The 15,573-nt window shown below is 36.7% G+C and overlaps 2 protein-coding genes across 5 annotated transcripts in view; one reads left to right on the top strand and one right to left on the bottom strand.

The window, feature by feature from the left end:
* cenpp (centromere protein P) overlaps positions 1-15,573 on the bottom strand; it is a 110,908-nt gene that overhangs the window by 34,020 nt on the left and 61,315 nt on the right. The window lies entirely within an intron of this gene.
* Positions 173-10,928, top strand: aspn (asporin (LRR class 1)). Its single transcript, XM_086293114.1, has 8 exons — positions 173-502; positions 2,747-3,023; positions 4,257-4,369; positions 6,359-6,572; positions 7,174-7,284; positions 7,548-7,641; positions 8,036-8,174; positions 9,605-10,928. Exons 2-8 carry the CDS (start codon positions 2,789-2,791, stop codon positions 9,800-9,802), a joined length of 1,104 nt encoding a protein of 367 aa, XP_086149240.1. The 5' UTR covers positions 173-502; positions 2,747-2,788; the 3' UTR covers positions 9,803-10,928.

The raw sequence follows: 15,573 nt of genomic DNA on the forward strand, positions 1-15,573 counted from the left end.
ACCCAGTGCCAACGTGCCTCAGAGAAGAAACCATTCACACTGATGTAAAACAGTTAATGTGGCTGAGAAGGGAGGGGTGGTGACAGACCTACCAGTATGTTCTATATATAAAGACTTGAGCATACAGGAGTCTGAATCTAACTATTCTGGCATTACTTCAAAGCTCCTGATGAAAAGCACATGACTAAACTCTTAACAATGCCTTTTCAAACTTAGTCCCACAGGCCTACAGATGGTGTGATCACTCAGAGAATCAAGAGCTCTTTACTAAAACCGAACCTCTCACCCTTACCAGTGGAAATTTTCCGTTGGTGGGGGTGTTCAGGGGACCACTTCCCCCCCCCCCCCTTTTTTTTCCCGGAGAGGAAGGGTGATGCTGTTCTTCGTTCACTGGGAATGTATTGACTGAGGATCCAACTCTCAGCCTTCCAGCTGGACCCTGCTGCTGCTCTGCTCACTGTGTGGGGTTTAAACCAGGACATAAACACACCTGACAGCTGAGGTAGGACACACCCTGGATTAATTTCTTGTTTATAAAAACACCAATTCATATTTCTAATGCAGCAAGCTAATGGTACTGTGGTCAGTTAGCAAGACTTCTGTTGTTACCTTTAAAGTTACTAGAGGTGTTTTGGTAGAGCCAAATTACTAGGCTGCAAATTCTAATCTGCCAATTTTAATTTAAACTGCTGATGGCTATGGCAGGGCATCCTGATACTGATAAATACTTACTTGCATGCAATAAGATTGTGCTTAGATCAATTTACAGTGAAGTTAAGTTTATATGTCTCATGTTGAAAGACCAGTCTAGTTTTAGGCTTTATACTGAGAAGAGTAATACATTTATGCATTGCTTGGGGTCTTTGCTCATTTGACAAAAAATACAAAATACGGTCATGGTACCAATAATAAATGCATAAATGCATGGAAAAGGTAGTTTATAGTTTCTAATTAAAATTCCTATGCCAGATGTATAGGAGACGGCTCTAACCATGGTATCAACATTTTTAAAAATCCCTAAATTAAAAAGAAAAGGTTCAGGCATAAATCCGACTATCAATTAAGTGTTGACTGTCAATGTGTCTATTTCTTACTGATTATTTCTGAAATCATCATCAGCATGCCCAGGACTTTTGGTTTTAGCTTCAGTTTTAGATTTGGTGTTTGTAAAGTGAATGTTTAGACTCAGGACAGATGATCAAAGAGAACAAGACATCTGATGTTTAGAAATGGAAAATGACGAGTATTTTCTGACCTTTTCATGACTAGACATGTAATAATTGAGACCAAGTGATATTAAAGATAATTTCTCAATGTAAGTGGTAATAAGATTATGAGAGTCCTAATGAAAGACATCTGGTTTGAATACTTATGAAATGCCTCTTTAGATGTAAATATTTGCTGCGCCAGTCAGACTGCAGTTAATGAAACTTCTAAGGTTTCAATGGTTGTTTGACTCAGTGAAAAGAAAACAACAACAAAGAAGAATTATTCCCAACTTACTGCACAATTGGAAAGCATACATGAAGCATTTGATGTATTTATAGTTTTTTTTTTGTTGTTTTTTTTGGGCTAAATGTTCACATGTGGAACACAGACAGACTGGGGGCAGAGGAAGGGGGTCGGTGCTGTGCAGTATTTGCTGTCAAAGCAGGATGCTCGACCACCACCACATATTTGTGGGTGGACTGCACGTTGAACTGCACGGCTCAGAATCCATCAAGATTAGCAGAAGCACGGAACCAGACAATGTCAGCCTCTCTCGGCTGGTTATGTGAATATGTAATCGAGGAGGATATATAAATCATGTTGTGAATGACCACAGATGGTGAATAGGTGAGAGCTGGAGAAACATTTATGTTGGCTGCAAGAAGTCCTTTCCAGAGGAGGTTTTGAGAGCTCCATGGAAACACTGGTAGAAAAAAAGGGTAGCACTTATGAAAATTGATCTCTCCAGGAAGTCCACATGCACTTTCAAATGTACTGTTTTAGTAATATTCTTAAATCAAGCTGTAAAAATGAAATTTAACTCATGCACTAAAAACTGCTCATGTGTATGGTGAAATTAGTACTAGTTTTATAAAGCTCCAACACCACCAACAATCTAGAATGGTGGTTCCTATAAAGCTCTGACTGGATTGTTTTTAGGAAAAAACACAACCCAGGAAAAACTGCAGCACAACAGTCAGAATGATCAGCAATTATACATTACAGTGGTTCCTAACTGTGGCACTAGCTGCATTAGTTTTTTTTAAGTAAAAATGTAGTCAAGAAAAGACTGATAGATCACTAGATTAAAAAAAGGTTGGAATAGACAGTTCTCAGCTAACTAAATACTATATCCTGTAAGTGTGCTTTATACTGTGCCAGAACTGTTTTGTTCTGTTGTTTTCTATTCTGGTAATTAATTAATAAAGTTTTCTTGTGATGCTATCAAGTTCAACCTCCACACTGGGGACTACTTAAACATGGCACTTTGAGTTACTTTAAACAAGGATGATAAGAACACTAGTAAGAGGGGTTAACAAATCTAGCAGGCACCATTTTACTCAGTTATTACACTATACTAGAAATACAAAGTGAGCTGAGAAAAATAACTGGTATGTGAATTTCAGTTTTGTTCAGGCTGAAATAAAAGTTCAGGTACAAAAAAAAAAAATCACCAGTGGAACAACCATGGATGCAACGATGCAACTGTAATTGTAAATGTATTCATTTTTTCATTCATTTATCCTGTCTTTCCTAGAGTTCTCCTTGGCTGCTGTTTAACCATAACTCTAATAAAACCATGAGGATCTTCCTCTTGCTTTGCCTGCTGGCGCTAGGCAATGCCAAACCCTACCAACCAATCAATGTAATGGACTACCTGAAAAACTATGACACAAAAATCCATGAAATCATGATGTCGGATTCAAATGATGATGATGATGATGACGACGATGATGATGACGACGATTACGATGACGAGGACTGTCCAGCTCATTGTCATTGCTCACCCAGAGTGGTGCAGTGCTCTGACCAGGGTTAGAACACACTCAGTCTGAAGTAACTCATTATGTTATATTATGTTACTAGAAACATGGAGTGTGCTAAAACACATTCAATTCAAAACGCTATGTTAAGTCTGCCATATAAGATGATAGGTAAGGCTAGTGATAATCTTATGTTTATTCCAGTTAAATTCAATGACAAAAATATGACTATGGTTTAGTCTGGCCTTAAGTTACTTCTCTATTTCTGGCACTCATATACATAAAATAGAACAGCAATCATGTAGTAGTTGCTGTATTTGTCTATGTGAAAACGTTTTTTTAAAATAAATATTTATTTTAACATCAGTTTTATAAAAGGATATCAGCAATCTCTGCCTTGCAAGGTTTTAGGATTTATCTACCACTGAAAGCAGTCTCCAAAATCCACTTGAGCATTAATTGCTAAAAAAAAATCTTAATGACATCTTGTAAGACATGCTTGCCTAAACCTTGCTGATTAACAACATTTGGGTGGTGCATATATGACTAACATCACCATGACCACAAACTGTAGAGGAATATCTGAGATAGTACTTAGTCATTGCTGATTTGGGTTTACAGGAGGCATTACAGTATATGAATTTAAAAAAGTGATCAGGACTAACAACAATTTGACTGTTAAACTGTTGTCATATAACAAAATATATGAATGTTAAGACACTGATGAAATTTGGCATCATATATACATTTAATGTGAACTTTCTAAAATGTAGGGGCAATGCAGCCAAACAATTTTCACACACAACTCACCAATGGAACAGGAAAGCCTTCATTTCCAGCATTTCAAAAAACTAAAATTTTCTATTTGGTTTTGTGGTCAAAGTTCTAGAACTAAAGTACATTAAAGAACTACAGTACATTAAACTCCAAAAGCCCAACTTACAGTAAAGTGGGGCTCTCTTATACTTTGGTACTAGGATTAAGCTATGAAAACACCCAAGGGTCCACTGCCAATCACTCCAATAACTTAAATTTTTTTAACCAAACGTTCATATACTATTGGCACACGCAGCAGCAGCTTGTGATTTTTTTCTGAAATACTATTTGGTATAATTACCCCAGACATATGACCCACTGATATTTTATCAGAGACCTAGGATAATCAGAAAGACAACAATTTCTTTTTCACATGTGTATCTCGGTTAAAAAAAAACCCCAATTATTTCCATCATTTCTGATCCAACTCTTTCCTTTAAATACGCATTTATGTTTTTTTCTTAACAGGTCTGATATCTGTTCCTGATAAGATTCCAGAAGACACAGTGATGATTGATCTCCAAAACAATGATATCACTGAAATCCAGCAGGATGACTTTAAAGACCTCAACAAGCTTTATGTAAGGCATCCTTTAAGAACTAGTTTACCCTGCGCATGGTGCACTGAACATCAGAACTACTTACTGTTAACATCTAATATATGAAGAAGCATGCCGGCAAGTTAGTTACAAGCAAATGTAGTAACTGAATGGCATCAGTCCACCTTAGAAAACCAAACTACATAAGCAAATAAGTTCCAGTCACATTATGCATCCTCCATATGTTATGTACAAGTACTACAAAAGAATGCACGTTTTAGCAATGCTCATATACTGCACATGGAGGGGAATGCATTACATCATTAAAAATAATGCTGGATAACTGGACATACCAATCTTTCTACTAAAGATTAAAAGAGCTGACTCAAACATACTGTATTCACACATCAGCACAGCTCTTCTGCTCTAAGCTGGGCAGAGTAGAACTCTAAACTGACCTCTGTGACTGAGGCCTTTGTTTATTTGCAAATGTCCTGTTGTACAATAACCCAAGAATACAAAGTTAGGTGAAGCTCATAGGTATATTATTAGGTTTGATGGTATGCTGTCTTAGCATTTACATTTACAGTTATTCCCCCAGTAAACCCTCTTGTTTAAAAGTTTCCATGAATTAGGAAAAATCCAAGCTGCAATAGCTCAAACCGAGGGCAGGACTGCATAGTTTCTTACACTTAATACAATGCAAAAACTTCTGATTATGCCAAAAGTAATGATCATGGATAGTTTTGTCTATAATGAAATCACAAATTACCACAAAGAGATCCATCATGCCTGACCTAAATGCATTGCAGCTCGGCAGGAAGTCAGAAGGGGTGAAAATGCAGCATTTTAAATGAAATATTGCACTGGGTTCATAATTAAACACAAAAGTGAAGCATAATTTCAAGAAAGGATGCAGCATAATAATGGTTTGATCTTATCAGCTTGTTTTCATATTTGCTTGGAGCCAAAATTGTACCTGAAACTAAAACTGGATTAATTGTGAAGCCCTAAGAGGCCAAAATGAAACATCAAAGTCACTTAAGTCAGTACGGTACAAAATCTGGTAACCATTAATTGTTAATGGTACACTTAACACTACATAAATTCAGACCTAATGACACATTAAATAAAACAATTAGAACCATAAACCATAAATGTAAATATTTCTGCTAATAAATAAATTATGTATGTAATTTGCAGTTTAAACCCCACAATACTCATGGGTCAATATGGGAAAAGTTGACTGTTGTTATAAACATAATATAATGTCCAGCTGATGAGGTCTTTTGAAATAAAACTGGCCACATTTTTTGTTCTCCCTAGACCTTTAAACTGAGACACACCAAAGACAAAAAAACAGCACAAATTAGTACTAAGGCAACAAGAACAGACCTGGTTCTGAAATTTAAAATGAGTCACATTCAGCCCCAGGATATCAGTGACTGACCATGCTGTCTTGTAACTGTTACAGCTATGAGATAGGGAGAAACAATGCACTGATATCAGTCCAAGAGCAGCCTTCAAGGAAAAAAAGAGCTACTTTTTATAAAACTCTGCTGAGAGAAGCTTTATCTTTGATCTGTAGACAATGTTTTCTCAGCTGAGAATAAAACACATCAAGGCCTAAAACACTGAACAAAACCAGAACTTCATGCTATTATTGTGGTTAGTCACAGTGCTTGAATAGTGCAACTGACCAGCATCTTGATAGTGCTGAATGTTGTTTACTTCATAGTCTGCTCATTGATTCTAAATGTAATAAAGTCTTCATGACGATTCAAGTCTCACTATTGTAGTACACTACAAAAAAAGCACAACATAACTTGAGCAAAACATAAATGTTTTCAATCATAAGCATATGTTGTTCTTTGTTGAAAACCTTTTACCGAGCACAGGTTTAATGTTGGCCAGAAAAGTTCATTCTTTGCTGTTTCAAACTTTCCACTCTTTAACTTTGTGCAGGAAATGAAGCAAAACTGAATTTGAATCTATAAAGCTCTATTAAAGTTCCCCTTTTCCCTAAAACAGGGCCTGTTTCTGATCAACAACAAGATCTCTAAGATTCATCCAAAGGCCTTCAAAAACATGGACAATCTCAGACTGCTGTATCTGTCCTACAACCAGCTGATTGAGATCCCTGCAAATTTGCCTCCCAATGTCATTGAACTCCGCTTTCATGAAAACCAGATCGACAGAATTCAGAAGGATGCATTTAAGGGCTTGAGGAAACTTCATGTGTTGGGTAAGACCCACTTTTAGGTTCTTCTGTCTGGTTAACTATAGCTGTTCTCTAAAGGCAGTGGTGAATGTGAATATGTCCACATAGATATGGTGGAGCTTTAGGCTTGAGCTTTTGGCTCACAAGAATATTTATACATGCACATGACCTCATTATTTGAAACTTTGACCATGTTTAATAGGAGCACCCATCATTGTAACAGTGTGTATTGTAAGACAGAAAACAATGAAAACCCAATAAATCACCTTCAAAAGACCAGTGGAAAACAGACATAACACTTCATTTGGACAAAGAGTTCTGCCATTACAGCAGCGACAGAATGATACGATCAGTAACACAATCACTTCAAGACCTTATGCAGACCAAGCCAAGATTTTGTTATCAATAGATCATTTAGAAGACTATTGTCAAGACTTTGCAAGCTGTCCAGGCTTATTGATTAATTCTATTTATAGAGAATGTAAACAAAGCTGTACAGATCTCCAAGAGCAACAGATGAGAATGTCATTACAATAGATCTGTTGTACTTTACTTGATGCAGGTTCTCTATTGAAATAATGAATCATTAATAATAAAACCTGATGTTTTGTGCTTACTCAAATAGAGCTGGGGGCCAACCCTCTGACCAACAGTGGAATTGAGATAGGAGCTTTTAATGGCCTGTCGACTCTGTATATCGGTATAGCGGAAGCCAAACTAACTTCCATACCAAAAGGTAGGATATCACTCATGTTATGTTTTACTGTTTTAAACAATTCATTTTAAAAGCTTTTACACTTTTCTTTCTCCTCATACACTGACAGTTTTACACACTGGGACCTAGCTACACAGTAAAGTTAGCCGTAAAACCACTAACTTCAATTAATATGATGTAATTTGATAAGTTTTTTGTCAAATCATTACAAAAGATCATAAGAAATAAATCATCTTAATGTGCTACTTACACTGCTTATAATCACTGTATGTTGTGTCTTCCAGATTTCCCATCCTCCATTACAGAACTGAGTCTGGACTACAACAAGATCTCTAAGGTGGAAATAGAAGACTTCATCAGATATAAAAACTTACAGAGGTGAAAACCACCAATCCTTTAACCTAAAAGCTGATTTTTTAAAAGACATCCTTCACTAACACAGATTTCTCCTTCATGCTTTTGGTTAGATTAACTTAACTTTTCAATCAACAGGAATAACAAATTTGTAAACACTGGTGACTGTTTACTCAAACATTCAGAAATAAAACTGACACCAGAATTAAAAGGAAAAAAAAACACTGTCACAATTTATAGTGTTTTCACTCCACAGCATGATACTAATGATTTCCTAAAGACTGATTCTAGTTCCCACCTGCAATCTTGCACCACCAGGGCACCATAAGTTAGGAACAACAGACCGATATTAAGCAATTATGCAAGATGTTAAATTTTTTTTAAGCTTCTATATCTTAATAACTTGTTAATTTTACAGGCTAGGACTAGCTTTTAACCAGATCAAGTATGTAGAAAATGGCAGCCTTGCCAACACCCCGAAAATCCGTGAGATCTACCTGGACAACAACCGTATGAGAAAGGTCCCGAATGGCCTTAGTTCCCTGCGCTACCTACAGGTGAGATATGGACACTGTCACAATGCTGCGACTTTGGTAAATAAAATTAGCAGCACAACTCAAACCTCTGTAAGTCATAACTGTGCAAACTTTATTTGTGGGTGAGCGTCCTTTTACTATAACAACAGATGTTTTAGACCAAATTGACAAAGGCCTAGAGACTCATTGTTGACCCCCTGGCAACAACCGATCAGTGAGCAGTTGTTGGAGGTTGCTAGCTGGCTGTAGGTGAAATTGGTAAAAAAGCTATTGCTATTCTTCATGCACCTTGAAAGTAGCTTAACTTGTACCAGAAACCTCCATTCGGTTTTCAACTATTTCAATATTATTCAGTGAGTAACTGGTGAGTGTCCAAACAGGTCAGGGTCTTCCATGCAAACTATGGGTGAACAGGAAAATCTTCAGCAACCAAAGCAAAGACAACCTAATGAGACCCAGCAACCACTTTCCAACTGTTTTTTTTAAAAATCATTCCTCCCTTATACTCTGTGGTTGCCAAAGAATTGCTGACTGATGTCTAGGCCTGTTTGGCATTATTACCTTCAGTGTCTTTTTTACGCAAGCCTATTCTTGCATGTGGATGTGAGAGCAGACTATATTTTATATGTCCCTGAGTATGCAGGTTCTCCTCTAATCTGAGCATTTTCATTATTTCATATGAGTGAACTTGAGGGTCACTGCACTACAAGAAAAAAAAAACTTGCAGGTGGAATGCACTTTTTCAAAACCCTTTTCTGACAAAATAATTCCTTACTTAAACTTAAAGGTGCAATGTATATAATCCTCTAAAATAATTGCCCAAATTAGTGCCTAGAGGAGTTTTAAGATGTCTGCTGATTTGTGAGACTTGTTTGTTGAAGTACTTGTTGAAGTATGACATGTGACATGTACTTTGGATGTGTTCTCATGGTGTACTCCAAAGGTTTTGTACTCCAAAAGTTTGGCAAAAAAACTAAACATCTGTGGTGTCTGCAGCCGTCTGTGTGCATGTCCACAAGCGAGTATAATCCTGGTGTAACTTTTTTCCACTTATATACACTCACAGCTGCTAATGTGTAAGTGGAACAAACATGAGAGCTTCCACCACTACTCCAATATAAGAGTAGCTTGAGCAGAAGTCTCACAGTCATGATATGGTTCTTGTAGAATGACTCAGTCACAATGTAAATAAAAAAGGAAAATATGTTTGCAGGAATATATTTCAGCCTTCCAAGCAAGACAAGACTCCTTTAACTTAGCAACCTGGAGTCATTAAGTAATGCCTAACAGACCATTCCTCCTATTGGGTTGTGTTTATGAGGTTCCAGTGTAGCAATAAAGCAGTAATAACGCATAACTTTTACTCATGCGTAGTTTGCTGTAAAAAAAAAAAAAAAAAAAAAAAAAAAAGCAGAAGAATAACTAACACAAAATCCTGTCCATCTGTTCAGGTAATTTTCCTCCATGGCAACAAAATCAGCAGTGTGGGAATCAACGACTTCTGTCCCATCAGGGACGACAGCAAGAAGAACCTGTACACTGGCATCAGTCTCTTTGCCAACCCTGTTAAATACTGGGCCATACAGCCGGCAACCTTTCGCTGCGTGACCGGACGGAGGGGTGTACAGCTTGGAAACTTCAGAAAGTAGTGTGGAGGGAAATGATAAAATAAGGACATAGCTGGAAATAATTCTGATAGGCTAAAAACAGATTAAACTCTCCTATTAAAGGGTTAACCGTTAAAAAACAAACAAACTAGAAAGATGTATATTTGAACCTGTAGCACACAGGGAATGAAAGTACCATTTACACCCTGATGAAGATGAAAATGATATCATAAGTTATAACACTAGGAAATGTTTTTAGCAGCTACAAACATCATGAAATAGAAGGATGTCACAGAACGAACAGCATTACAATCAAATCTTAAAACAAGCGCCCTGCTCACCTTTGTAAGGTGCATGATAGGATGTTTAGCTTTTGCCTTATAGCTTTTATTCTGTACACTTTCTTAGGAATAAAGCGCCTCCCTCTGGTCACTTTTTGAGCAAAATCACCCAATGATACGAGTGGTATTACATGCTGTACATGTATTGTTTAAAGAAAGGAGATTCTTTTTTTCTTATTATTTTCTTTCTAATTTTAAAACTGTAAGCATTGTTTAATGAGATGTAGAGTAGAAAAGTGTTTAAGTCTTTGTAATACTTACAAAAACTTTATTTGTATTATGAAGAAGCCTTTTTTTTCAAATTAGATGTTGTAATTATCGTAGAAGAGTCACTAGAGGCCACTAACAGGAGCTGAACAGCTACACCTATACTGAAATATCTTTTTCTTCCAGCAGAAGTCTGTACGGTCAGTGGTGTTGGCATTATGAAGTGCACTTTGCACACAGTGATGAAGTGTCACTTTGAAGCCCCATGTCTGTGGATATTTTACATTATCTCAATGCATGTTTGTTATGTTTTTATTTAGAAGCTGACAGCCTAATGTCAGACTGGATTATACATTGGTCTTGAGGCAAATACGTCCTCTGCAGGACTGGGGATATACTGATTACCTGTAACTAATGTATAAATTTACCCCTGTTTAAGAGAACTATAGCATCCATGTGAACTACAGTTAATTTTAAAATAATAAGATAGGAGGATTCATAATCTGGATATCTGAGAACATCTCATGGTCAACCATGTCCCTGTTTCTTCCAATGGTCTCTGATCTGAAATGGTGCTATATTTATTGAGGATGTCGCTAAATAAAACTGGAACATCTCCACATGTAAGTCTTGACTTTTTATTTTAAAAAATAAAATAGGTGAATTTATCATTTCTATTTGGGAATCTTAGAATTTTATTAATTCATTTTCAAATGAAAATAAGCTGTATACACATATTCAAAAATGAAACCAAGGAAAGTTAAAGTCTATTTTTTATAAAACTTAAATAAAAAATAATAATAGTTTGGTTATATTTGCATAATATAAAATACATACAATTTTATTTATAACATCAAGAAAATTATGTGTGAACTGCAGCCTTCAGACATTTTTGACTAAACATTATGAATGTCATTTAGTCTACAAAATATCAGAAACTAGCAAATGTTGAACATTTAAAGGGATTTTCGCCCAAGCTTTATAAAACTATTCAGTTAAAATTTTTAAGACGGAAAAGAAAGAAAAAAATCCTTAATAAAATTTTAGCAAATTGACAAATGTTGAGTCTCTGTACACTAGAGACATGGCACTCAAAAAATGCCAAAATCCTTGAAATGTATCAGAGAATTTGACAACAACAAGTGTGGTAGAAGTAACTACCCACTTCCAAGGGAAAACTTTTCAAAGATTTACTTTGGGGTAAACTTTTTTTTTTTTTTTTTTTTTTTTAGATAATGCTTCACAATAAATGCTCGAATAATTGCACAGTGCCCTCTCAAGATGGCTGCCAACTGATGAGACAAAGAACAAGAAGTAACGGTTCACACAAGGCAGAACTCCAGATTCCTTATTTGTTGTGCCTGGTGACATTTCGAGGACACCTGCTCTTCATCAGATTGTTTGTTTTTGTTTTCTAGCGAATTCTCAGATTCAGATTCAGAAGACTTTATTTATCCCCAAGGGGCAATTGACAACTGATTCTAAGCAAAACATCTTGGTAATCCCTTCTAACCTACGCGCTGTAAAGTTTAGGTTGATGATTGTTTCATTAATTATGAAATATTGTCAAGTTAGTCCAAAACCAATTAGTTCGGACCAAGAAAATGAATTATCCAGCCTAATGCTGATACTTGGACCAGTTTATCTAACATGAGGCTGATAAAGAGCAGCAACATTTATTCTCCAGAAGATGTCACTGCACAATAAAAAGTTAGAGGCATTTCTCTCCGTGTCAGTGGAGGTCTGGAAACGAATCCAGAACCAGATTTTAATTTGACAAAAGTTTTCTTTGTTCTTTATGTTCTCTGCCATTACAGCCAAGTCTACCACTACTTTTAAAAAAAAGTATGTCTCCAAAGGGCCAGACTCGGGAAAAAGTGAAAGCCTGACAGCTCTTGTAAATCTTCTAATCATTCCTTTTATGCAACATTTAACTTACAAAAGCACTTTTCCATTGTACATTTAAAACTGCTTGCTACAGCATTTTATCAGCACTGTACAACACAGTAACTATTCATGCCAAAGAGTTAATGTTTAGACCTAATGTTTAGCTGTATCATCACTGAGATGGAAATTGTAGACATCCTGTGCATCATTGCCACAAAATTGAAGGAAGGACAAGACATCTGTTAAAATGGAGCCTCTTAAGGGTGTGGCAAGCCTGATCCAGGACTATAGGACAATGTATACTCTTGTATTGGGTTGCATCAGATACAAAAGGTAAGGTCTTTTAATATTTTGTCCACTCCGTGAACATGGAAGAGGAAGAGCAACATATCAGTAAAGGTTTCATAAGGTCACCACCATAACCTTAATAAATAAAATCAAAGTGGCTTTATCAACTCGTACATCATCACCAAGAAAAATAAATTATTTATGGCAATAATCCAATTTGTTTAGATCTTCCTGACAATGTACTTAAAGTGGCAGACATAACAGTACATCCTAAAACTATACTATGGACTAGGGCCGCACGATTAATCGTTAGAAAATCGCGATCTCGATTCATACTTATGTGCCATCTCATTTCCAAATGACAACGATAAAAAAAAAAAAAGATGATGACGACTGCACCGCATTTTGATCCGGGACATAATCTGCATGAAAACAAGCGCTCACTCTTCCTGCTCAACAAATGACAAGGGCGGAGCCTTATACCACATGATACAGAAGCTGTGCCGTGTGATGCTAAAATTGGCAGGGAAAAAAACAACGGAGAGCACGTCAGGGATGACGAGCAAGTGACAGGAGAAAATCCGTCCCGGTCAACCACCCAAACATCAATAACGGGAACCTTATACAGCGCTTCCCTATACCCGTCAAACTCCCGCAGGCGCAAAGAAATTACGGAGGCTATTACTTATCACCTGACCAAAGATATGGCTCCGATCAACACTGTGCAAAACGAGGGATTTAGGAAAATGATCAACACCCTAGACAAAGCTACACAGTGCCGTCCCGCAACTATTTTTCTATTGTTGCACTACCTGCTCTATACACGCAGTGTCGAGCAACGGTGGAGACGGAATTTCAAGCAGTACAACATTTTGCGGCAACCACAAAATGTGAGACATTTGTTGTTTTTATGTTTATTTATTGTTTTTATGTTTTATTTATTGTTTTTATGTTAAGTCTCAACTGTTACGAAGTTGATGTGCAGTTAATAAGTGCAATAAATATTTATATTGGAAAAGAAAATTGTGAGAGAATCATGATCTCAATTCTAAGCCAAAGAATCGTGATTCTCATTTTATGCAAAATCGTGCAGCCCTACTATGCACCAAAAAAGTGTCTAAATTACACCATAGAGTGCTACACTGCTTAAACCTGCAACAACTGAGGCCACTTGGGGGCAGCACAACAAGCTGTAAACAATCATGAAGTACAGCATATTAAAAGTGGTGTAGTCAGTATTTGATAGCTTTAGCTAACTTAAGAAATATAATCATGTATTAAGAAATAAATAAGTATCTTTGTATAGTATTTTACTTTTTTTTGGATAGTATTATTGTTGTTATTGTTTCTGCTCTATCCACTCTCCAGCTGTGATAAGTGAATTTTCCAACCATGGGACTAAAATAAAAAAAAGGAAAATCGTCACCAGCAAGCGTCAAAGTGCACAGTGGTGCTGGGCTGTGTTTTTAATAAACCCACTGTACACAGTAGGTGGGTGGTATATTTGTTGTTGTTTATTTCTCTGAGTAACATATGCCTTTAACGAGCTTGTAACTTTATATTTCTGTATTTATGTTTATTATTGTTCTTGGTGGTTATAGCAGCTTGCCTCAAACCACGAGTTTGTTTTGTTCCTGATTTACGTTTCGCTGTATTCTTTTTTTTTCCCCTATGGACACTTTTGTTGTTAGCAACCAAATTCTGGATTTTTAGTCTTGTTTAACAGATGAAGATATAGGCTTTAAAAGTGCCCCCTCTATTGGGTTTTCATGGAAGGTTTTTCAAAATATTGTGTTGATTGCAGACATAAAAGGTTCTGCATTCCAGGTCTGCTAACAAAAACTATTTGACAAGTTAAACACAGCCATGTGGACCCCCCCCCCCCAAAAAAACCCCAAAAAACCCCCCAAAAAACAAAGAAACCCCAAACACTTTCAAGCTCTTACATAAAAACATAATAAGAAAGAGATTGGACGATAGTAGGTTCTAAAATTATTTAAATTGAACCTCGGATGAATAACATGACATTTCAAATAATGTTAATTACTTATTTAACAAAAATAAAACCAACATGCAGAAGGAACATGTGAAAAACTATACACCCCATGATTCAACAGCTTGTAGAACCACCTTTAGTAGCAATAACAATAGCGCATTGGACAGACACATGACTCAGTGACTAGAAGGTGCCCAGGTCCTGCAGAACTCCAGATTCCCTATTTACTGTATATATAGATGCGATAAATAAGCAACATGACTGAATATGGCAGTGAAAAATGAGATCAAACCAGAGTGAAAAGCATGACAGGCTGTATCTTTTCTTTTCTCTCTCAGCTTCTCTGGGAGTTTAAGGAGCAACAGTTCCTGCAAACTCCCAGATATCCAACACCTGCCGAGTGAACTCGTCACCTCCATCTTTACCTGAAACTATTATCTATAGTTTAAAGAAAATTAGCCTAAACTGAAGTACAGTAGGGATATGGATGGTTTGCTTCTGGTCTGTTTTGTCTTTTTAAATAAAGACTCCATGAGCTGTGGGTGGGGTAGAGGGGAACTGCCTCTCTCTCTTTCGCTCTCTGTCTCCAGGAAACATATGGAACAGATCTGCCATTTGGCTAGGCCTCGTTCTGCCACGTCTCACAGTCATACACACACAGACACACACACACAATCACAGTCCTAACATCAGGGCTTTTACCTCTCTTCACCCTCTACTTTTAGTCCTCTAACTATACTCCATCTTCAGCTTTATTATTTTCATGTCCTTTTGTGTCTTCCATTTTCTCCTCCAGTTATGACTTTAATCTACCAAATTTCTTTATTTGCTGAAGGTAGTTAAAGGGGGGGGGGGGGGGGGGGGGGGGGGGAATAGATGAATGTCATGATGCTCCGAATGTCTAAAAAGAGGTCAAGTTGTTGGGTCCCAGTTGCAGTGTAGTTAAGGTCACTTGAAATGGAGCATATTTTTCCTTCTATTTGTACAGTTAAAAATTAGTGCAACATAATTTGACACAAATTACTGTACGTTTGGATTATGCTCAGTTCTAAAGTGATTTATTGGCAAATAATTTTAACACTGTAGGTTAAAAC

Source organism: Aulonocara sp. 'chitande type north' Nkhata Bay, linkage group LG5, assembly GCF_057382095.1.
Source record: "Aulonocara sp. 'chitande type north' Nkhata Bay isolate Kocher_YH1m ecotype deep benthic linkage group LG5, A_spYH_male_GT1.1, whole genome shotgun sequence".
In the NCBI taxonomy this organism is placed as follows: domain Eukaryota; kingdom Metazoa; phylum Chordata; class Actinopteri; order Cichliformes; family Cichlidae; genus Aulonocara; species Aulonocara sp. 'chitande type north' Nkhata Bay.

Coding starts and splice junctions, on each gene's coding strand:
- aspn (XM_086293114.1), top strand. CDS start 2,789: ATGAGGATCTTCCTCTTGCTTTGCCTGCTGGCGCTAGGCAATGCCAAA. Junction 7,285..7,547: donor ACTAACTTCCATACCAAAAG/GTAGGATATCAC, acceptor TGTGTCTTCCAG/ATTTCCCATCCTCCATTACA. Junction 7,642..8,035: donor AGATATAAAAACTTACAGAG/GTGAAAACCACC, acceptor TTAATTTTACAG/GCTAGGACTAGCTTTTAACC.